The 20,728-nt window shown below is 39.7% G+C and overlaps 1 protein-coding gene across 2 annotated transcripts; it reads left to right on the top strand.

The window, feature by feature from the left end:
* Positions 1-998: 998 nt before the first annotated feature.
* Positions 999-12,047, top strand: LOC110951615 (bifunctional protein GlmU-like). Of its 2 annotated transcripts, XM_022194781.2 has the most exons (4): positions 999-1,117; positions 7,673-7,795; positions 10,703-10,894; positions 11,535-12,047. In XM_022194781.2, exons 1-4 carry the CDS (start codon positions 1,115-1,117, stop codon positions 11,793-11,795), a joined length of 579 nt encoding a protein of 192 aa, XP_022050473.1. In that variant the 5' UTR covers positions 999-1,114; the 3' UTR covers positions 11,796-12,047. The 2 variants fall into 2 exon arrangements, with proteins under 2 accessions (XP_022050473.1, XP_022050474.1); XM_022194782.2 differs by lacking the exon at positions 7,673-7,795 and having other exon boundaries at positions 1,023-1,117.
* Positions 12,048-20,728: the final 8,681 nt, after the last annotated feature.

Below are 20,728 nucleotides of genomic sequence, written 5' to 3' on the forward strand. Positions count from 1 at the left end.
ACTACATCGCCACCTGGAGGTATACGGTAAGAAGACTCCGTTGAAAATGAGTTTGTAGATTTGATTTGCGCACACACACACACACACACACACACACACACACACACACACACACACACACACACACACACACACACACACACACACACACACACACACACAAACAAACAAGCAATGTCATTCTGTTCCATGTTTCTTTTTACACTTTCACAGTGATTCACAATTTTGAATCTTCTGTTTTTAGTTGAATTTTAAGAACAACAGAGGTGATTTTATTAGAAGAACAACCAGGGCTCTTTTTTAAATCACTTTGTTGTAAACATTTGCAGTGCAGTGTGTTATCTTTTTTAATTTTTGACTGTGTTTTATTGCTTTTTTAAATTTATTTATTTATTTGAAGAATTCTGTAGCTATTTACTAGTAGATTATTGCAAAGTGTCTTTTTTTTTTTACCTATTACTTTCTTTTGCCACTTTAAAGTTCATTATATCTTGGTCCCCTGATTTGCATGTCTCAAAAACTGCATTTATGTGAATATATTCATATCTATTTGAATAAAGTCTGACTGACTGTTGGACCCCTCACCTCCTGTTCACTTTTTTCGGTAACAGTCTAATTTGATTTGTTTCTTATGCACAGGTATTGGTATAAATAAAACATTATTTATCAGAACAAAGCAAGTAAGTAAACATGATGTTAACTGGGGAGCATTAATTTGTAGTAATCTACACAGTAAACTATAGCTATGATTTGTTTCACTTTTGCATTATATCATTTTAATAAAAAGCACACAATTAGTAACTTATAAGGTCATTTTAAATATATGCAAGCTTCTAAATCCATTATCTTTGCGAACATACACTTCTGAATAAACACTGTATTCTAATATTTATGAAGAGCTCAGTACCCAAACCTGCTTCCTGCTGCAGAGCTGTAGATCCATCAGCAGGTGGCAATCAAAGACCAGAGATACTAAATCCTATACTTCTGGAAAACTTCAGCAGGAAGTGAAACGTTTGAGAGTTTCTGTGTGAGCATGCTCAGCAGCTCCAACCTGCTGATCCTGCAGGTGTTTAGCTAAAGTCCAGTCTTTCAGGAGCCTCAGACAGACACCATGGTGAGTTTGCACTTTGTTACCAGTGTTTGTAAAAGCTGGATCGACAGCAGATAAACACGCAGAACACATGTTAAAATTTTGCTTCTTCTAATGTTCTCAGTAGCTTTGTTTCCCTGAGACTCAAAGTTAACTTATCTCTATTTAGCACAGATCCAGTGACATAAAGTATTAACCTGTATGAGATACTTCCTGGTTAACAGAGCTGTAACTGAATCTAAAAATCATTTCTGACTATTTTCATATCAGCTAAAGACCCGCAGTCATAAAGGAACAAATGAGGCCTTGTTCATTTCATTTTCTGGAGCCAATTAATTAAAGTCATTGATGTTAGGGGTTGTTTGACTGAACACTGAACCAGCTGCTGCTCTTTAACGGATGCGTTCGTCTGAAGGCCTGTCAGATTGATTTCTCCCCTGGTTGATGTACTTTGGTGATTTCTACGTGGTTTTCTTTACTTTTATCAGAATCGCAGTGAAGTGTGGTGACACAGTGGAAATGTTGCAGCTCAACACATTTGTCACCACAGTTACAACATTTAATGTATTAGTTGTCAACTAATACATTAATTACACACTGTTTTTGACAAACAATTGAAGTGTTTGACTATTATTATTTATTGCAGTTAAAATATTCTCTTCTAAATTTCTCTTCTACAAGAGCAAACTGTCATAAAAATATGACAGTAGGGAGCAACACAAAACATTTGTCATTTTGTTTGTTTGTTTGTTGTTGTTTTACTATTTTCTGATATTTTATAGAGTGACCTCTAATTGATTAACTGAGAAAAGAACTGACAGTATAAATGACAATGAAAATAATTAGATTTTAAAAATAATATGCTTAGAGTCAAGTGTTAAACCCTGAATGCCGCATGCTGCAATTTATTTTTTTAACACTTACATACACGAGTGATTGGACCCTACATTCTTCCATACATGGGCCAAAATAAGAACCCACCATTGTGAAGTATTGCAGAAGTTAAATTTTCTAAACTTTGAAAATTTTATTAAGTTTTGCAACCTAAAATTATTGTATAAATGTTTGCATAATCAAGCCCCTGAGGTCCTTGGACAGCTTACAGTCCGACTCAGAGTACTGGGCTCCGTTACACGAGGAGCCGCCACTGGGAACATAAAAGTGCCTTGTAGAAAAACAGCATTGGGGAAGTCAGCCTTTTCAATAAAGACTGCCACACTGTGGAACTTGTTACCACCTGAGCTAAAAAGGGACCTGGACCTAGGAGCTTTTAAAAATAAACTGAAGTCTGTTTTAAAAAGGGATCAAGTCTGTACCCATTTTTAGTACTGTTGTACAGTGTTTGTACAACAAACAACAAGCGGCTCACGCTTTCATCAGCTCAAGGCTTGATAATGGTAATGCCCTTTACGCTGGACTTAATCACTCATTCCTCCATAAACTTCAGTTGGTTCAAAATGCGACAGCACGTCTAATCTCCAACTCCTCAAAATACTCGCACATCACTCTGGTCTTTCAAGCACTCCACTAGCTTCCGGTACGCTTTAGAGTCCAGTACAAGGTCCTGTTGTTCGTGTTTACGGCCATAAACGGCCGTGTGCCCGCCTACATCTCAGAGCTGTTGGCAATTTACCAACCTCCCATTGATTCTTATACCGGTCATTTTTATTTATTTATTTATTTGTTTGTTTATTTGATAGGGACAAGTGCGTACAATAAACAAGTAGCACACCAAAAAAAAAAAAAAAAATTATAGCCAAGGCTAATTTGCAATGTCCGTCCCTAGATGGGCTTTTACAGTACAAAATTACATTACATTACAATCTGACATAACACAAACACTGTACAACGGTACTAAAAAAAAACAGAGTGATGTGCGAGTATTTTGAGGAGTTGGAGATTAGACGTGCTGTTGCATTTTGAACCAACTGAAGTTTATGGAGGAATGAGTGATTAAGTCCAGCGTAAAGAGCATTACCATTATCAAGCCTTGAGCTGATGAAAGCGTGAGCAGCCTTTTCCATATCTGCCTGGGACAGGAATGGCTTAACTCTGCTCAGGAGCCTTGGTTGGAAAAAGCTCGCCCTTACAACTGAACTGACCTGCTTCTCAAAGTTAAGTCCCTCGTCAAAAATTACACCCAGATTCCTCACAACAGAAGCAAATTGTGGTGTGGAAAAACCAAAATCAGGGGACCTACGGATTGGATCAGGACTGAAGAGAATGTAATCAGTCTTTCCCTCATTCAAATGGAGGAAGTTCTGGGACAACCACTGTTTCACGGAGTGGAGACAGTTATTGAGAGGGTCGAGCGCAGAGTGATCATTATGGATAACCGGAAGATAGATTTGGAGATCATCAGCGTAGAAATGAAATTGGATGTTGTGACTGGAGATGACCCTTGTAGACCCTGCTTTAGGCCTCTCATGATACTGAAACATAAACGCTCACAAAAGCCAGCAGGTCCCTGAAGGAGCTGATTATTTAGGGATTTGTAAGTGAGTTCAGGACCAGCAAATTTAATGAACTTATCAAAACTAAGCAGATTTATTTCTTAAAGATGCATCAGTGTAATGATCACACCGGCTTCCTGCATTTTTCAGTCCTCTGTAATTTATCACCAGAAGTGACATGGTTGTTGGAGATGCTGCTCGTGATAAAACAGAGACAAGTGAAAAGATTGTAGTGTGTAAAAGGGTTGTGCAGCAGAAGATGTTTTCTAATGACTTTGCGCTCTACTTTTTCAGCCTCATTCAGCGTTTTAGCACACTTCTCTTCTCTCGCCTCTTCATTTGTTATTCTTGCTGCAGCTTTCTGTTTGGTCGTAATGGATTCTAATGACTCTCTAACTGCATTTCTCTTTGTTATTGCCAAAAAAAAGTTGTTGTTTTTTTTTAAATCATCTCATAGTTCTCTTGTTTTAGGCTTTTTTGAATGATAATTTAATTCACAAATCATACACAAAATAATGGTGACTATTATTTTTTCAGCCGTCTAACATGAATTTTGACATTTTTTACAGTTCCTATGCATCATATAATTAACTCCATTTTTAAAATGATTGTAAGACTTCATTGTGTATTTTTGAAGAGACTGTAATTATTTAATCACTTTGAAAAACTGAAAATAAATTATCGGTGCTGAAGGCCTGTTGTAAAGACTTTGAAACAAACAAATAAAAGAAACATTTAGTTTAATAGTTATTTTCAAAACTGTAAATTTAAGATTTTATTTCCCAGATCTGTTCCATAGACTTAATATTAACTGTTTGAATCACCACCATCTCTGTATCATAAGAGCAAAGCCTGATCTCTGCATGTGAAGTGAAAAATGATTTTGGAGGCCTTAGTCAGTGTTAAACCACATGAAAAAGGTTCCAAAAGGCCTTTATCTGCTTCTTTTATTATGTTTTGTTTTGAGTAAGATGTACTCAAAAATAAGAATAAATAAACCCTGAATAGTTCAAGTCATCTGGTCAAAACTTACTGTATTTTTTCATTCATATTGTTATACAGGCCAATATGTAATTGCGAGACTTTTTGTAACAGGGTTGACAGGTATCATAGTTGACATTTTTTCTCTTTTCAGGCCTAAAATCAACATGACCGCCTATAACCAAACACCACATGGCATTTTTAGGGAAAGATTCTTCTAATTATATGTACAATTGAAACTGAAAGCTATTTCTAAAGATATTGTAGTAAACCTGTTGACATGCAATAAGTCCACACTTGACTCACACACTACTTTATGTGGCAAGATGCAGGATTGCACTCCCTGCCACTAGGGGTAGTGTGACAATCAATTAGTGGTAGAGTATAAAGACATGTGGTTGGCCCCTCTGTCTTCCTCTCTTCCTCTTCCTCCTTTATGGAGCCGGCAAGCCTCAGTGTGAGCGAGGGTGGAAATTGTGCTGTGCAGCGTGGAGCAGTGCTGGCATTTTTAAACAGCATGGCATACCTGAGGGCTGGACTGTGAAGCTTGTGGGTGTAGCACGTTCCCGTGGCCATCACCAGCTGAGCCTGGGCTGCGGGCCTCCTCTGTCGCTGTCCGACCAGTCAGCCTCACTCTCCGCGTGTGGCACTCCTTGGCCGCCACCAACACTGCTGTCTTGGCTCTCTCTTTTTGGAGTGGCGTTGTCTCCTCTCCGGTGCTGTTACGTTACACAGCCTTATCTCGCTTTTGGGTTTTGGCACTACGACCATCCCGGCACACCAGGGTGTGGGTTTTGTCACCCTGGAGATGACACCCATGCTGACCATGTGATCCAGCTCCGTTTTTACCTTGTCACGAAGGGGGAGAGGCACTCGACGTGGAGAAGACAGAGCATGTGGGACGGCATCTGAAGCCAAAGTGACAGTGTAGGGCTCCTTCAAGTTCCCTAGCCCGTTGAACATCGAGGGAAACAGCGCCTTAAAGTCCTTCTGCTGTGCTTCCACGGCATGGACGCGCTGCACCAGATTGAGGGCCCTGATCGCTGGGAGGCCTCACAGAGGTCTGGACAATTCATTAACAACATAAACCTCTTGTCTAGTTGTTTTGCCTTTTAATTTCAGACTCCCTTTAAAATGCCCCTCAACCTCAAGTCTGTGGTGCCCTGGGCCATAAAGCACTTTCTTTGGCTGCTGCAGTGCCCCGTGGACTCGGCTGGAGTAGGTGCTGCTGGGAATAGCGGTGACTGCAGCCCCCGTATCCAGCTTGAATGCCGTCTCCTCCCCGTTTAACTGCACCACTCCGACCCATTCATCCTCTCCATTTGACCTCACTTCTCCCCAAAAAAGTGAAATCTTCCTCCTCTCTCATGTATCCCTGCGTAATGTCGTGCACCCCTTTTGCTGACCTGCATGTTTTAGCATAATGTCCCTTTTTGTGGCACTTTCGACATTCAGCATCCCGTGCCGGGCATTCTTTCCATTGGTGTTTTTTCATATTCCCACACTTGCCACACCTTTCTGGCAGACTGTCTGTTTTCTCATAAAAAAATGTATGCCCCTTCTGTTTCTTTGTTATGCCATCTACCAGTCCTGCTGTCTGCTCAGCCCTCCTCAGCTCTGGTTGTTTCTTTACTGCTGCACTTTGTTTGACTTGGGTTATTGCTTTTTCTAGGGTGAGATCTGCATCCAGCTGTAAAGGTTCCAACAGCCTGGCATCTAGAATTCCAACTTCTATTCTGTCCCTTATCAGCTCCTCCCTCAGAGCTCCGAACTGGCAGCGTTCAGCTAACGTGTGCACCACAGTAATAAAAGACTCCACACTCTCACCCGGTTGCTGGTTCCGACGGTTGAAGCAGGCTCTTTCATATATCACATTCCTCTTGCTCACGAAGGGCTTTTTGAACGCGTCCTTGACAGCTTGAAATGATCTCTTCCTAGCTTCCGTTAACGGCAGCACATTCAAAATGTCTTCAACGTCCTCCCCAGCTGAATACATGAAAGCATTGACCTGAGTGTCCTGAGACTGTTTGTCCAGCCGTGATGCAATTCTGTTGCGATCGAAACGCTTGAACCACCTCGGCCATTCGTTGGGTTTTGAGAAATCAAACTTCGTCTGCAGGAAGTATTGAGGTAGCGCCATTTGGGCTAGCTGTGGCTGCACTAACGGTGCCGCTAGCAGAACTTGTTGGTCTTCTAGACTCATTTTTTTTCTCTCGTCGTCCTTCGTGTGTTTCGGTGTTTTATTTATCCTTTTCTTCCACCGGACAACCACTAGTGTGACACCATGTTACGTTACGCCTGTAACTCACTGTGGGTTTCTATCTAAGAAAAGAATGACAGAGAGCGGGCTGTTTTCAACCGTTTACTTCTCAAGCTTGAACCGGACATTCCCTCACTCAAATCCCCCCGTGTTACCCCAACAGATTCCTCACCAACGTTCCCTTACACAACAGGTGCTGCTGCTGTTAGGGCAGGCTGGGGATTGGCTGGGGCAGCATGTGCGCCAGCCACCGCCGCTGTGGAGATTGTGGCTCGCTCTTAATATTGCAGACGTCTTTGTTTGCCGTCTTTTTTACCGCCCGGAAAAACTGCGTTTTATGGAAGGTATTGTTTTCAGCTGCATGGTCTTGCTTGCTTGCTTGTTTGTCTGTAACAATTTGGTTTCCGGACGATAACTCGATAAAATATTGATGTAGCCTCACCATATTTGGTACACAGGTGTACCATAATAAGACACAGGTCAAGTTCAAATTTGGTGACCGTGACCTCATTTTCAAGGTCACAGGGGTCATCTTTGTCGCCGGGTGGTCAAAGTTTGGTAAAACTTCTTGTTTTCTTTTTTTTTCTTTCCTGTTAGCTCTTCATTTGAGTTCCTGTTTCGTGGAGTTTATATTTTGGGGTTGTTTTGTTAGTTATTCTGTTTCTTGTTTTTGGATTATTTGCTTAATTGTGGGTTTTGGTTTGGGATTAGTTTTCTTATGCTGTGAATAATTTGTGTTAATTCTGGTTTTGATTAATTGTTTTTGTTGTTTTGTTTTATTCCTTTTAGAGGGTTGCTGTGTTTCTTATTAGTGGTGTGAGGGCTGCCCATTGCATGTTTTAATGGTGTGTGTGTTTTGTTTTGGGTTTTTTTTTCTGTTGACAGGTGCTGAGGGCCCAGGAGTGGCAGCGGTCCCCTGGTGGTGGTCCTTTTATCACTTTTATGTTGCTGTGTCTCGGGTGCTGCGTAGTGTGGATTTCTCCTCCCTTTTTTGTTACCGCTGTCGTGGTAAGCCTCAGCCCTGTAGTTAGTTATTTCTTTTGGCAGCTCCCACACCACATCTTATTATTTAGTCTGCTTGTTTTAATCTATTTTGTTTAATAAAGTATTTTAAGTTTGCTGTGAAATCACGTCCTCCAGTCTGTGGATTTAATTTAGATCTGCGTGCCTACCTCTATTGTGAGTTGTTTAAATATATCTTGGGGTGCAAATCCCCAGGTGGTGTTGTCTATCCATTCTCTCTTAGCCCACTTTGCCACATTTATATTAAATAACTCAGAAACCCTTGGAGTCTTGTCAGTCTGTTCTTCAGGAGGAAATGACATCATGTGGAGCAGGTCATGTGATCTGGAATTACCGCACTTTCTTGAGAGGTGTTTTTGTAACGGGTAACTTAGTTGAAGGTATTTCTCAGAAACGGAGACAATTTGTTAGTTTCCATATAAAATTTGATATTGCCAAAAGAGAAACATCCGTCATGATTATCTCAACTTAATACGAAGAACACAATCAAAAGAATTTTTAAATAAGCTCATTTTATTATTGTTTAGCTAATGAGAAGGTGGTTGTTATTAAATTTGGACGGTTATTTAGTTGACATTTTGGTGATATCCAGTCATTTCTTTATTAATAAATGATTGTTTACATAATAAATGATTATGGAATTTATCAAGACATGATCATAATAAACATTTAAAACATTTTTAGGGAACTAGTGAGTACAAATTCCAAGCAGATTTAAAAGGAAATCCGGTTCTTGAAAGTTAAATCAAATAAGAGCTTTAAATGGTTGTTTTTGGAGCTGAAGGGGTTTGCCGGTTTGCTCTGTGGCTCATCAACATGTGAGGTAAATAAATGTAAAGCAATGTGATGTGAGCTCCTCCCCTCTGTTCTCTGAAAGCTCTTTGTGAACCTGCAGACCAGCATGAGCTCCATTAATGTCGGCTGCACGGGACTCCCTCCTCCCCCCGTAGGGTCAGAGGTCACGCTGCTGTTTGGTTAAGAGCCGTGATCCTGTTAAAGATCTGAATGGACCACACACACACACTGAACAAAAAAAAGAGCCATTTCTGTCCGGCCTGGACTAACACACGTTTGTGTTGCTTTTCAGTGCCTTTAGTTACCACACAGCCATGTTCTGCTTCTTGAGCTGATCACACAGCTGGTGGAGCAATAAATATAAATGTAAAAGTGTGTAAATGTTGTCAGTTCTCCTCAGAGACTACAGAAACGCCTCAACTGTAGACTAAAATAGACAAATATTCTAGATTTTGTCTAATTTTAATGCGCTGGAATTGTAGAAAATAAGACAAATTAGTTTTGGCATGGGTTGAGGGATAGTCCAGTCCCTGATGTGCTGTAAATATATGAAGCCTGAGCACATCTCTGATTAATGCAATTAAGCTCCTGACGTCATCCAGGCTCATTCAGGATTAAAACTACGAAGAGTCACGTAGCTTTTAGTTTCTTTGCTTCTTAGAAGCTGAGATCTACTAAAACCATTTTTCATTTATTTTCATTTAAATCAAGTCTTAAAACTTTATTGTTTACTGCAGGTTTTCAAATGAAATAGCATAGAATGCCATACTATCTTAATATATATTTGTTTTTGCTTTCTTTGTTTGTATTTTTTCTTAAATGTGATTTTATTGTCCTTTTAATGCACTTCTATGTCTCTGTGGAGCACCTTGAATTGCCTTGCATCTGAATGCTTTAGTTAACTTTTTTTTTAAGAAATCTAAATCAGATGTTTTCCTCAGTATTTCTACAATTTGGTTAATCCCACATCTTTATGATGTTTTAAGATTTATTATCTCTCAGCCTATTGACTGTGATGCAGTCCATGAAGTAGGGTCTCAAGAGATACCATCAGAAGTGTGATTGTTGACAGCATCAGTATGTAAAACCACTGACACAACTCTGGGTCACACGTGCTGCAAAATGCACAAGGTGTGACTATTAAATAATGGGACTATGTTTATGTTACTCAAACTTCAATATGCAACTATGTGCCATACATTGATCAATGCATAAGCAAAAAAAAAATCTGAAGATTTACATTTAAGTCTGGTTCGTATCTTAGTTTTGTTATTTAATGGCCACACATTGTGTGTCCTAAACTGCAGATTTTGTGATTTCCTAACTGCATTGTGTTAAATCGCATTTTCAATATGAACTTGATAAACTGCTCCAGTTATCAGTACTGCTTTCTGTGAAGTTCTGAGTAGATACACTGAAAACACATAATAAAACAAAACATAAGCAGCCCAGATTCAATTTTAGTTCATTTCAGAGTGTTTATGTCAGATTTCTGGCATTTGATAATTAATGTGAATATAAATAAGATTTGATTAGAAAGCAGCAAAATCACAAGTTTCCCAGCATGTAAATGACTCACTGTGTTCACCAACAGGACATGCATAAAGGAAACACAAGACAGACACTGACACAAAGTCAAATCTTATTTTAGAATGATGCAATCTTATTTTTCTCTTCAAAGAGAAACTTTTTAAAATTCTGATAATTGTTCTTCAGTTAGATTTGTGTCTGTATTTTCTATTTGTCTCACTGGGGTGGTAAGAACCTTAGATTTTAAGGGAAAGAATTACCATCCACATTTGCTGATCTTTCTGAAACTTTCTCATATAAATACTACCTTTTGGGGTGTTTCCAGTTGTTTCTTGTGTTTTGTTTGTAGCCAACCAGATCAGCAGTGAAAATGTTCCCTTCACATAACTTCAGAAGTATTATTTCCAAAATGGAATTTTATATCTGTATTTATTTATACCTGAATAATTTAGTCTTATGAGTGAAAAAAGAATAGTTTTGAAAAACTAGGTAATAAAGTGCTAAAACTAGTAAATAATAAAAGTGACAATAACCCACAAATTCAGCCTTTTTTTTTCTTTTTCCCAGAGTTCAGCAGGAGCAGGATCGTCTCTGCAGGTCCATGCGGTCCGGTTCAGTCCTGGTCAGGAGCTGCTGGGGTGTCTGCAGGCCTTTGTGGAGGAGAGACGACTCCGAGCACCGTTCATCATCACCTGTGTGGGCAGCGTCACCAAGGCAACGCTGAGGCTGGCAAGCGCCACGGCGACAAATGCAAATGAGGTACTTGGCAGCAGCGTGGAGGCCTGAGGTGTGTTTGTAGAAGCAGATGAAAGAGAGGAGATGTTCTGACTTTGTTGCCTCTGAACAGCACTTTGAAACTGTCCTCATCTCGTATACGTTTTTCATCTTATTCTGCACCAACTCCGCTGTAAGTCTGACCCTCTCATTATTTTGTCACTTCAATGAATATAAAGCTGCCAAGAGTCTAAATACAAAGAAAACTGGTAACAGTGTGTACGAAAATGTACAAATCCGTACTGATTATCACTGACAGTATAGATGTATATATGTTTCAGCTTGTTTAAAACATGAGTTCAGTATAGGGCAGCAGAAAGTAGAGGAAAAAGTTTTCATCAGCCATGTAAGTTGATTTTCTTCAAACTTGTTTTAGTGCCTTTGTCACTGAAAGTCTTTGTAGTGCATAAAAAACAGTTTTTATGGTGTACAGGTGTGAGATGCTGCTCACATTTTCACTTCAAATGGGTTTCTCAGCTTGTCTTGACATGAGTTATTTAAAAAGTCTTTTTTTGAGTTGGTTCGTGAGGCAGCAGATGTAGAAACGCAGAACAGCAGATCACCTGTGGTTTATCGTGTTCTCGCTCAGCTCACCACGACTAAAGCTCTCGGCCTTCTGTCTCAGGTGATACACCTCACAGGGAGGTTTGAGATCGTCTCCTTCGTCGGCACGCTCAACCCAGAGGCCCACCTCCACATCAGCCTGGCGGACAGCGAGGGCAAGACAATCGGGGGACACGTGCTGGGGGATCTGGAGATTTTCACCACAGCCGAGGTGGTCGTTGGGGAAGCGGTCGACCTGCAGTTCACCAGAGAGTTGGACCAACAGACTGGTTACCCTGAACTGGTGGTTAGAGAACGTTCACAGACAAATTTATCAGCCTGACTGGAATTATCACTGTCATCTCTATTATTGGAAAAATTTGAATTTTATTAATATTTTGAAGATAATTCACTCTATTTTTTGGTGTAATAAATGTAAAAAAAAATAAAATACGCACACACACGATGAAAAAAGCCTGTGACATCTTGACTCCCTTCCTGTAACCTTGCTGGACTGTAACATTTGTGCAAGAGAGTGACACTCGTAACACCTCCAATGAATACCAGAATAAAAATGTTGAGTCCAAGCAGCAGAGACAGTTGTGATCTTTTTATTGACACGAGCAGGTTAGTTCGTTGACTCTAACTTGGATGAACCACCATCAGCCACATTTAGACTCTCTCTTCATTGTCTGCTTTCAGCAAACAATTCCTTCCTTTGGTTGTTCTTTGGAGAAACAAAACTTTTGCTTGTTTCCAGTCGTGTAAAAGTGTTACACAAAGAAGTAACACGTGGGGATAGATGTTCCACTGCTGAGTTGACTGTGTGTGGATTAAAACAGTCCTTTAAAACATTCTAACACTGTTAAACAGTGGGAGCTGTTGTGACATAATGTGACAGGAACACAGTATGAAACTATGTTTTGAAAACCTCGTTTTTTATTTAAGCTGAATTCTATGCAGTTCTGTTAGTACATGTTGATGTCTTTTAGATCAGGAGGAAATCACTGAAATAATGTCTACATTGAACATCGAGAGTCAAACTCGTGCTCAGAAAAGGTGACTCCCTCCTGGATGCACATACAGACAGCAGCAGACATGTAAGGCTGTTAATATGACACTTTCTGGTCTGCATGAAGTCCACTGGGAGGACTTGCTTGTGTATACGCACACATACAGATTCCATGCAGACACACCACTGTCCTTGCAGTGTTGTCTGTTTTATTGCAGCACATGGACCCTCGTGGACTGAACAAAATTCCGGAGAGACTCCAGCTGACTCTCACAAACTACTGGACACTGACCCTAATAACAGCAACTCTTTGTCAGTGCTGCCTTTTAGTCCTTGTGTGGATTCACAAATTTCATTTATTTTTATTTAATCTTTCTTTAAGCAGATAAAAGACCCACTGAGATAGCCACAAGGGTGGCCTGGCCAAAAGAGGCAGCAGCAAATGTGTCAAAGTAAACAAAAAAGAGACAGATAACAAACATTAGAATAGTAAATACAAGAAATAGATACATGAAATACAGGAGTTATATTTACAATAATTTAAGAACACAGGCACTGTTCGAAGGATTTCTGTTGTCAATATCACAAAATAGAGCGGAAGGCTTCCAATGAATCCCATTTTGACAATTTCAGTTCAGATTGGAGGACATTCCAAGCAGAGGGGGCAGAGAAACTGAAAGCTTTCAGTTCGAACACGAGAAGAAGAGAGATGCAAAATGTCATGTGATCGTTGAGCATAACAAATGAGTATAATTAAGGCTAAAGGGGCTTTCAGATTGCATGTAACCTGTTCTGTGCTCATCGGAGAGAAGTTTGGGGAAGTTGAGGATGACAGAGCAAAACAGATTATATTCATATAACTTGAAGTATAACTATGTCACAAAAATCTGTATGAAAGTTAGACTTTTTTACTTTAATGGGTTGTCCACTAATCGAAACTTTACTGGTTTGATCAACATTTAAGCCGACAAGACATTGAAGTTGCCCCCGATGGAAGGTGAGCATATCAGTGTTTGTTTGTGTGAATGGGTGAATTAGAAACACGTTGTATAGCACTTTATAGAGCCTAGCTAAGGTTTAAAGGTGCTTTATAAGTGTTACCACTGAGGAGAAACATGTAATGAACACATAGTAAATCATATTTACACTTAGTGCCTAGCTACAACAGGCTGCCTGACTGTTGAAATACAACCGACATTCTGATTTTGATGGAAATCTGTTTTAAGATCAAACTTTCCTCTTGAGGTTGTGTCCAAATGTTCATTTCTGTTGTATATTTTTTGGGCTTGGATGAGAAGAGGCGGTTTTATGGGACCCGTGAGCAGAAGATGGGTCTGCTAAGGTTCCTGCATGTCAGCGTTTGGATGAACGGCCTGAGATCTATTAAGAACGGCTTCTTAGGACTTGTTATGAGGGAAGGATTTGTCCTTGGTGTGGTTTTCTTTATCGGACAAGGAGAGCAGGGAATACTTCAGAATCATAGAGAGATCGAGTTCTAGACAATCAAGAGGTCATCCGAGCTGTACGGAGAATATTACAGGAGCTGCATCCTTTAGAGAAGAAATAAAGCTTTCTGTTATCCTTGCTGGATCAGAATATGTGCTACAGAAAGTCTAGAAGTGTTTAAATGTTTGATTGGCTGTATCGAGAAGGATTTAATGCCTGTTTGAGGAGGAGATATCTGTAAATTTTCAGATCCACACAGCATCAGGTTTTTCTTTCTTTTGCCTAGCTGGACACCTTGCAAAGTTTGAACTTTGCTCTTTGCAGCAACACTGTCATGGTGTAGTCTAATTCACTGGAAATATATATATATATAATGTTTGAAACACTACTGTCCTGGGGCAATGTCTTAATTTAAAATCTGACAGAAGTTTGGATCATCAGATGTACAGTTTGAGGGATTTGCGACACCCGGATAATTCCCTGAACAATCTGATATTCGTCGCTCACTTTCTGGCGTGTCATTTTGCGTCTTGTGATCAGATTTCTCACAATGTTTCTTTCAAAATTTTAAAGTGTAGAGAACTTGGTAGCATTTCCTTGGCATACTGTTTACCATGCTGTAGCAGGACTCTGCTGTGATAGAAATAAAACTGAACAGACTATTATTTGTACACAGCCTTCTGTCGGCCAGAATTCTTCTATGTTTTCTGCTCACCGTCTATTCAGATGTTTATTCAAACAGCGGGGTTATCATGTTTCTGTCTGTACCTTGTGATTGACGCAACAGCACATTTAGGCATGTAGTTTAAGATGAAGCAATCCAGAGTCTCCAGTCTAAAGCACAGTCATCTTCCTTGTCTGAACACGTCCACATCCACACACCGCTGTGCGGAGCGTCAGCAGCCAATAGGAGCAGCTCTGCAGGGGTCTTTCTGCTAATAGATGTTAAACTGAGCTGCAGCCCTTGGTGGCGAAGATTAGCCGTGACCTTGGCTTGGTCATGGCAGCCGCAGCAAAGAAAGAAAGGAGGGAAGGCCTCCCTCGCCGTGTGGCAGTCGGCCGGAGGGAGGAGTGGGGAGTGTAACAGCCTTCAGATGGAATCCAGTTAATGCAGTTTAATTGGAGCTGATTCCCGTTTGCGTGACATGTTTCTTTTTAAACATGAGCACACGCTGCAGTTCAGTTTAAATACTCAGTTCAGCGCTAAACGTGTATTCATCTGCCAGTGAAAATAGTCCCCAACAAATGCACCATTTCCTCCTGTTTGCTAAAAAGCTACCTGCTGTTGAGAGATACTAAGAGTTTCAATATGACATTATGCATCTGAACATATTGTTAGTTTGGGCTGTGTATTTAATATTATAACTATTGTTGTGATTGTGGTTCAACCAAACAGAATTGAATATGATGAACATGAGCTTGGAACTTTCATGACTGACTTTTTTGTCATCTATATCACAAAAACATAACTCTGCTTGAATAATTTTAATTGTTCACATTTGAGTTGTTGCTTTGGAACCCAAATGTACTTTAGGTTGTGAGTGTCTGTGCAAGCAATTGATACTAATCTTTAACTATGACTTAGTATATGAGGCAATGAATGAATGAATTAATGAAAAATATTTTTAGGAAGGATTTCACTGTTGCCTCACAAAAACTCTAGTCAATAAACTATTATCTGGTCCGATACGCTCTATAATGTGATTGTCCCTCTGGCTCTGTGCTCCTAATGGTACAGTCCAACCACAAGCACAAGCAACAGAAATGTAAAATGTGAATATCGAGTTAGTCTTTATATTTTTATTTAAAAATCTAATTCTGAGGCGACAGGGGAAGCACAAAGCATTCAAAAATAAAAAGAGAGATGGCTGTGTATTTGTGAAGTAACGAAGAAAATCTAAACATTTCAGACACGTTTCTTGTGTTTTATTGTGAAGGTACAAATTGAACTAAGAATTGCAAAAGTATCACAGTTACCCAGATCTAATCTAAATATCATGTTTTCTTTTTTGTATCCTATTGAAACTGCAAAAATGCACTTTTTGTCCTCATTAGGACTTTGTGAGGCTAGATTATTACTGAAATTACTGATTCATTAGCTTGATTCAGTTTTGCCAGCACTGACAATCAAGAGTTTCATCTTAAGAAGAACTAATCATGATCATAGAAAAATTTTGGCAAGTCAAATCAAATGGAATTTAATTAGAGGATGCTTCAGTGAAACCATGGTATCAGAGCAAAAGTCTGCCAATAAAGACTGATGCACTGATATGTTTTTTTAAACCTTCTTTTACAGTTAAATCCCTCCACATTCACCACATGAAGAATCAGTCAAAGAGGTCTGATTTAATATCAAAATTAAGTTTGGTCTGTGGCCTAGATTTCCTCGATTTTACAAATCTTAAACACAATCTTATTTCTGTCAGTAAATCTTCATTTTAAAGTCAATTTAAATTTGTCTAATATAGAGTTGTAAACCTCCTACAGCTGAAATATTGCAACAAACTTTGAACAGTGCAGCATGTCAAAGACTTATTGGTGTTTAAGAACTCGTGGATTCTCATTTTCTGAAGTTTTATCTCCCTCATTTTTTGTTTTATTAGATTCATACAAGCAGAACAAGAACAACAAGATTCTAAATAGGAAAAGTGCGAGTTGCTCCTCTGTAAAGTTAAAGTGTAGTAAGGATGGTTTTCTAATTATTATATGATTAATGAATATCACTGACGAAGTAGTCGTAACAAAAATAAAGAGCAATGTTATTCATTGCACCAAAAACCTCTGACATTTTAGATATCTGATCATTTTCCCACCCGAAATCTTTCAGTTTTCAGCTTTTACTTAATTTTTCACCGCAGGCACCAGTGTTAAAGACATTTAGAATTAAAGTTTATTTCAGGAGTGGCTAACCCTAACACCACATTTTCGGTGTTGCAGCTGCTGGAGTTTTGATCAAGTTGTGGTTGTGGAACCTGTGATAGCAGAGATGTGTTCACAGTCAACATTTTTCGAGCATCTAATGCAAAAACAAAACTAAATGGCAGCTTTCTGTGCCTCAAGGTACAAGAGACATTGGTTAAGTTTCCTTTCAAATACATGGCAAATTTTAACCAAATTTGAACACATTGTATCGTCCAGATGGATTCATCAAATAATGGGAGCAAAATGCATCAAGATAAATCGTGTCAATACATCAGTTTGCATTTGAAAGAGCTCAATAAAATCCAAAACTATGAAGAAAATGTCATGCACACGCTATATGTTTGTCTTACTCCTAATTTATTCCCCTAAGTTTTCCCTGGACGTTGTTGCGTTTGACTTTTATTGATTCGCCAACTTTTGCACCTCATCCAAGAGTAAAAACATCTCTTTGTCTTTTTTGTGTGTGCAAAAACAGCCGGGTGAAAACACACTTTTTCTATCAACTTTGACAAAATATCAAACAAAATATGGCTTCCTAAAGTTTTAAAGGTGAATAAAACCAAAAGGATTGTTATTGCTAATAAAAAAACCACCAAAATCAACAGTTTGGGTCCAGTCACTGATTGTTTTTCCACCAGTGCAGTGACACTTTGCAGGTCTCCACAGTGTTTGTGTTGCTTCCAGGAGGACCAAGACGCACGTCAGCAGGGCAGCCGGCCGGCCGCCACATTAAAGCAGAGCTACAAAGCGTCCCCGCTGCAGCTTTGTGCTTTTGTTTTGCTGTGTTGACGCAGCATGGTGGCCGAAACGCGTTGGTGGTCTGCCCCGATGCCCCCTGGGAGGCAGTTTAACACATCCAACTAAAGCAGCTCAGTTCTCGTTCCTGACAAATTAGAAGGCAAGGCAGCAGCCCAGAGCGGATGTTGTGGATCTGAAATATAGCTTTTGATCTAAAGACCATTCTTTCTTCTCTTGAAATGACATCTTAATGTGACCGAGGTGATTAAACATCCCCAGTGCTGTTTTTCTTACGCTGACATTCACTTTCCGACGGCAAGAAATGTCTCGGCCTTATTTGTGCCGTCAGTGAACAACAAGTTTAAAAATAATGTTTGTTGTTTATTAATGTGTCGCTGCAGCATTTGCAGCGGGCATCCTGCTGTGAGACACCAATTACATTTTACTGCGAGACTCTTGCTCGACAAAGAGTCACCTTTGATCTCTGCACATCTTTAGAGTTCTCGGCTGCGTTGGCTGTGTTCACACTGCAGCTCAATGCGTCATTGATCTGATTTGTCAAACACGGACAAACATGAACATTGAAATCTGTTAGCTGCAGTTCAAACATTGGATCATCTCATTTTTAAAAAAAAGAATTTATTTACCCATAACACATGATATTGGTGAAAGTGAAAAAGATGCAAATAGGAGTAACCTCACCTCCCTTCATTTAAACTCGGTTGAAGGTATCCAGACATGAAGAGGTCCTCAAAACCTGAGTGGAGGTGATGTGGCAAGCAGTATTTTAGCACCTGCTGTTCATAAACCAACACATTCATAGGTATTAAACAGCAAGTGGTTTGGTGTTGTCTGGGCCTCCACTTCTAAGCTTTACCCAGCATTTTAGAAATCAGTGTCATCGGTATACATTGAACCTTCTGGAAGAAAATGGAAGCCCCTTCCCTACACCAATGGATCCAAGAACTTTCAGAATGTATTGGACTTGAAAGATTAACATATATTACAAAGGGGAAACTAAAAGATTTCAACAAATTGTGGGATCCGTATTTAAATACAATAGCAAGGTAGTTAGTGATCATTCTTCATTGGGGGCAGTGGGAGGAATTTCTTCTTGGGCATTACATTTTGCTTTCTTTAAGTAGTAAACAACAAAGGGGTGTGTGTGAATGCAAGTCTGAATGAATAATTGTTTTGATTGTATTAATTGTTGTGAATTTCATTTTTTGTTTAGAACTTCTGGTTTATTTGAATATAACCAGGTGTTTTTTTGTCTTTTGTTTTTGTTTGTTTTTTGTTTGTTTGTTTGTTTTTGTTACAAAATGAAAAATGAATAAATATATCTTGGAAAAAAAAAGATTATTTCTCCGAATCGCTCAGCATTTGATTGAAGCTTCCACTGCATAGTGCCACCCAGTAAACTGAAACAGATAGTGTATATTACTGATTATCCCTGACTTCAGGAAACAGAGGTTATGTTGCTTTGATTTACTTGTCTGTTCTTAATTCTTGATATCTTCAAAATTTAATCAGAAAGTATCAATGATTAACATTGGTTTTAAATGACTTTTAAGTCTGTAACTGATCCACCAACTTGCTGGGCAGGTTACCCACTGTCACTCAGGGAAAAAGTTCACTGTCAAGGATGTCCAGCGAGCAAACCACTGAACACCGTTCTCTCACAGAGAAAGGACTTGAAACCGTCTCAGAGCCACTGACTCCCTGCAAACGAATCCTGTTCGCTCTCACTGACTCAGACTGACAGCTCAGCTGATCTGAATGAGGGGATCATTTGAAGAAGTGTTGCAGTTCAGTTTGTTCACCCAAAAGAATCCCTAATAGCTCAGCTCCTACAGCTTCTTCCTGCTCTGCTCAGGTGAATCTCCTCCTGCTGCAAACAGTCTGAATGACAGACGAAAAGCAGAAGTAAGGAGGTTTGTAATTCTTCCAGTTAGTATCTGCTCTTTTTCTCATTAGTGGCTTCTCGTCCCTGTCGCCTTTTGTCCCTCTGCCTGTTATTATCAGTGTGAGTAATGAGCTGAATGAACGGAGGACTCTGGTGTAGTTAAGCCGCCCCCTCTCCGCCTCACCTCTAACAACACCAACCCAGGTCATTTGTAAGCCGGCTGCAGAACAAACTCCTATTTGGGAACACAAGAGAAGCTGTGGTGGCGATTCACAGGCCTTAGTGACGAGCAGCCGCCCCCCTCCTGTGGAGCCGCTGCTGATCAGCCGCCTTCCAGCTTTCATGTGTCAGCCAAAGATCTTCCAGGCTAATGACACGCAGCTCTGTTTGAAAGTCGCAGCACGAGGCAGAGGGCCGAAGGAATCACACACACAGATCAAAACATCCGAGCTGCCGCTTCCACTGCTGTCAGAAGTTGTCACAAGTTTTTAGTGAGTTTTTAGCCTTTTACAGCTCAAAGTGGTGGTCGTCATCCGGCTGAATTCAGCCCCCAGCAACAATTCATCCATTTGAGAAAGTTTCTCTTTAGAGGTGGGAAACAAGAACAAGAACCCTTTTACGGAAATGAAAGTGTCAATAATTGGTAATAAAGTGTGCTCAGGGTGGAGAGGTGTACGGTTCAGCTCCATTGTTGGATGAGGTTTCACAGGAAAGACAACCTGAAAGAAATGAGGAAAGAAAAGGCTAAAAACGAGATAAAATGGAAAGGAAAGAAAAAGACAAAGAAGGTTCACCATATACACATATATCTTCAGGCACATGACCTTGTATTGTTAACTATCTATGCAGTTAAATTCAAAGATGAAGGCAGATACAGCTAAATGTGGTTGGACATAAATACAAGATTTCTCTTCTTAGGCTGAAATCACATCTCAGGTCATCTCATTGTCTTTTCACATCTTTTTCAATTTGATCACATTAAGGTAGTTTTACTTTTTACTTTTATTGTGCCCAACATTCTGAAACATCCCTTAAACTTCCAGCAAATTTTAAATATGATATAACAGCAGAAGTATTCACTTCTTCAATAACTGCACCCTTCTGATGCTAATGTTTGAAAGTTGGTAAAAAAAAAAAAAGAAATCCATTTGAATGAGTTTCATTGGGTCAGAATACTACAAGGATGATTGTATTGGTGCTGCCTACAGCTCGTGTCGGTTTCTCCTCTTCTCACAGTTTTTCTTTAAGCTTC

Source organism: Acanthochromis polyacanthus, chromosome 16, assembly GCF_021347895.1.
Source record: "Acanthochromis polyacanthus isolate Apoly-LR-REF ecotype Palm Island chromosome 16, KAUST_Apoly_ChrSc, whole genome shotgun sequence".
NCBI classification, from domain to species: Eukaryota; Metazoa; Chordata; class Actinopteri; family Pomacentridae; genus Acanthochromis; species Acanthochromis polyacanthus.

What these genes read in the sequence shown, in the direction of transcription:
- LOC110951615 (XM_022194781.2), top strand. An exon ending in TTTTTGTTACCGCTGTCGTG is followed by an intron (nt 7,796 to 10,702) that starts GTAAGCCTCAGC and finishes TCTTTTTCCCAG; the next exon opens with AGTTCAGCAGGAGCAGGATC. An exon ending in CGGCGACAAATGCAAATGAG is followed by an intron (nt 10,895 to 11,534) that starts GTACTTGGCAGC and finishes CTTCTGTCTCAG; the next exon opens with GTGATACACCTCACAGGGAG.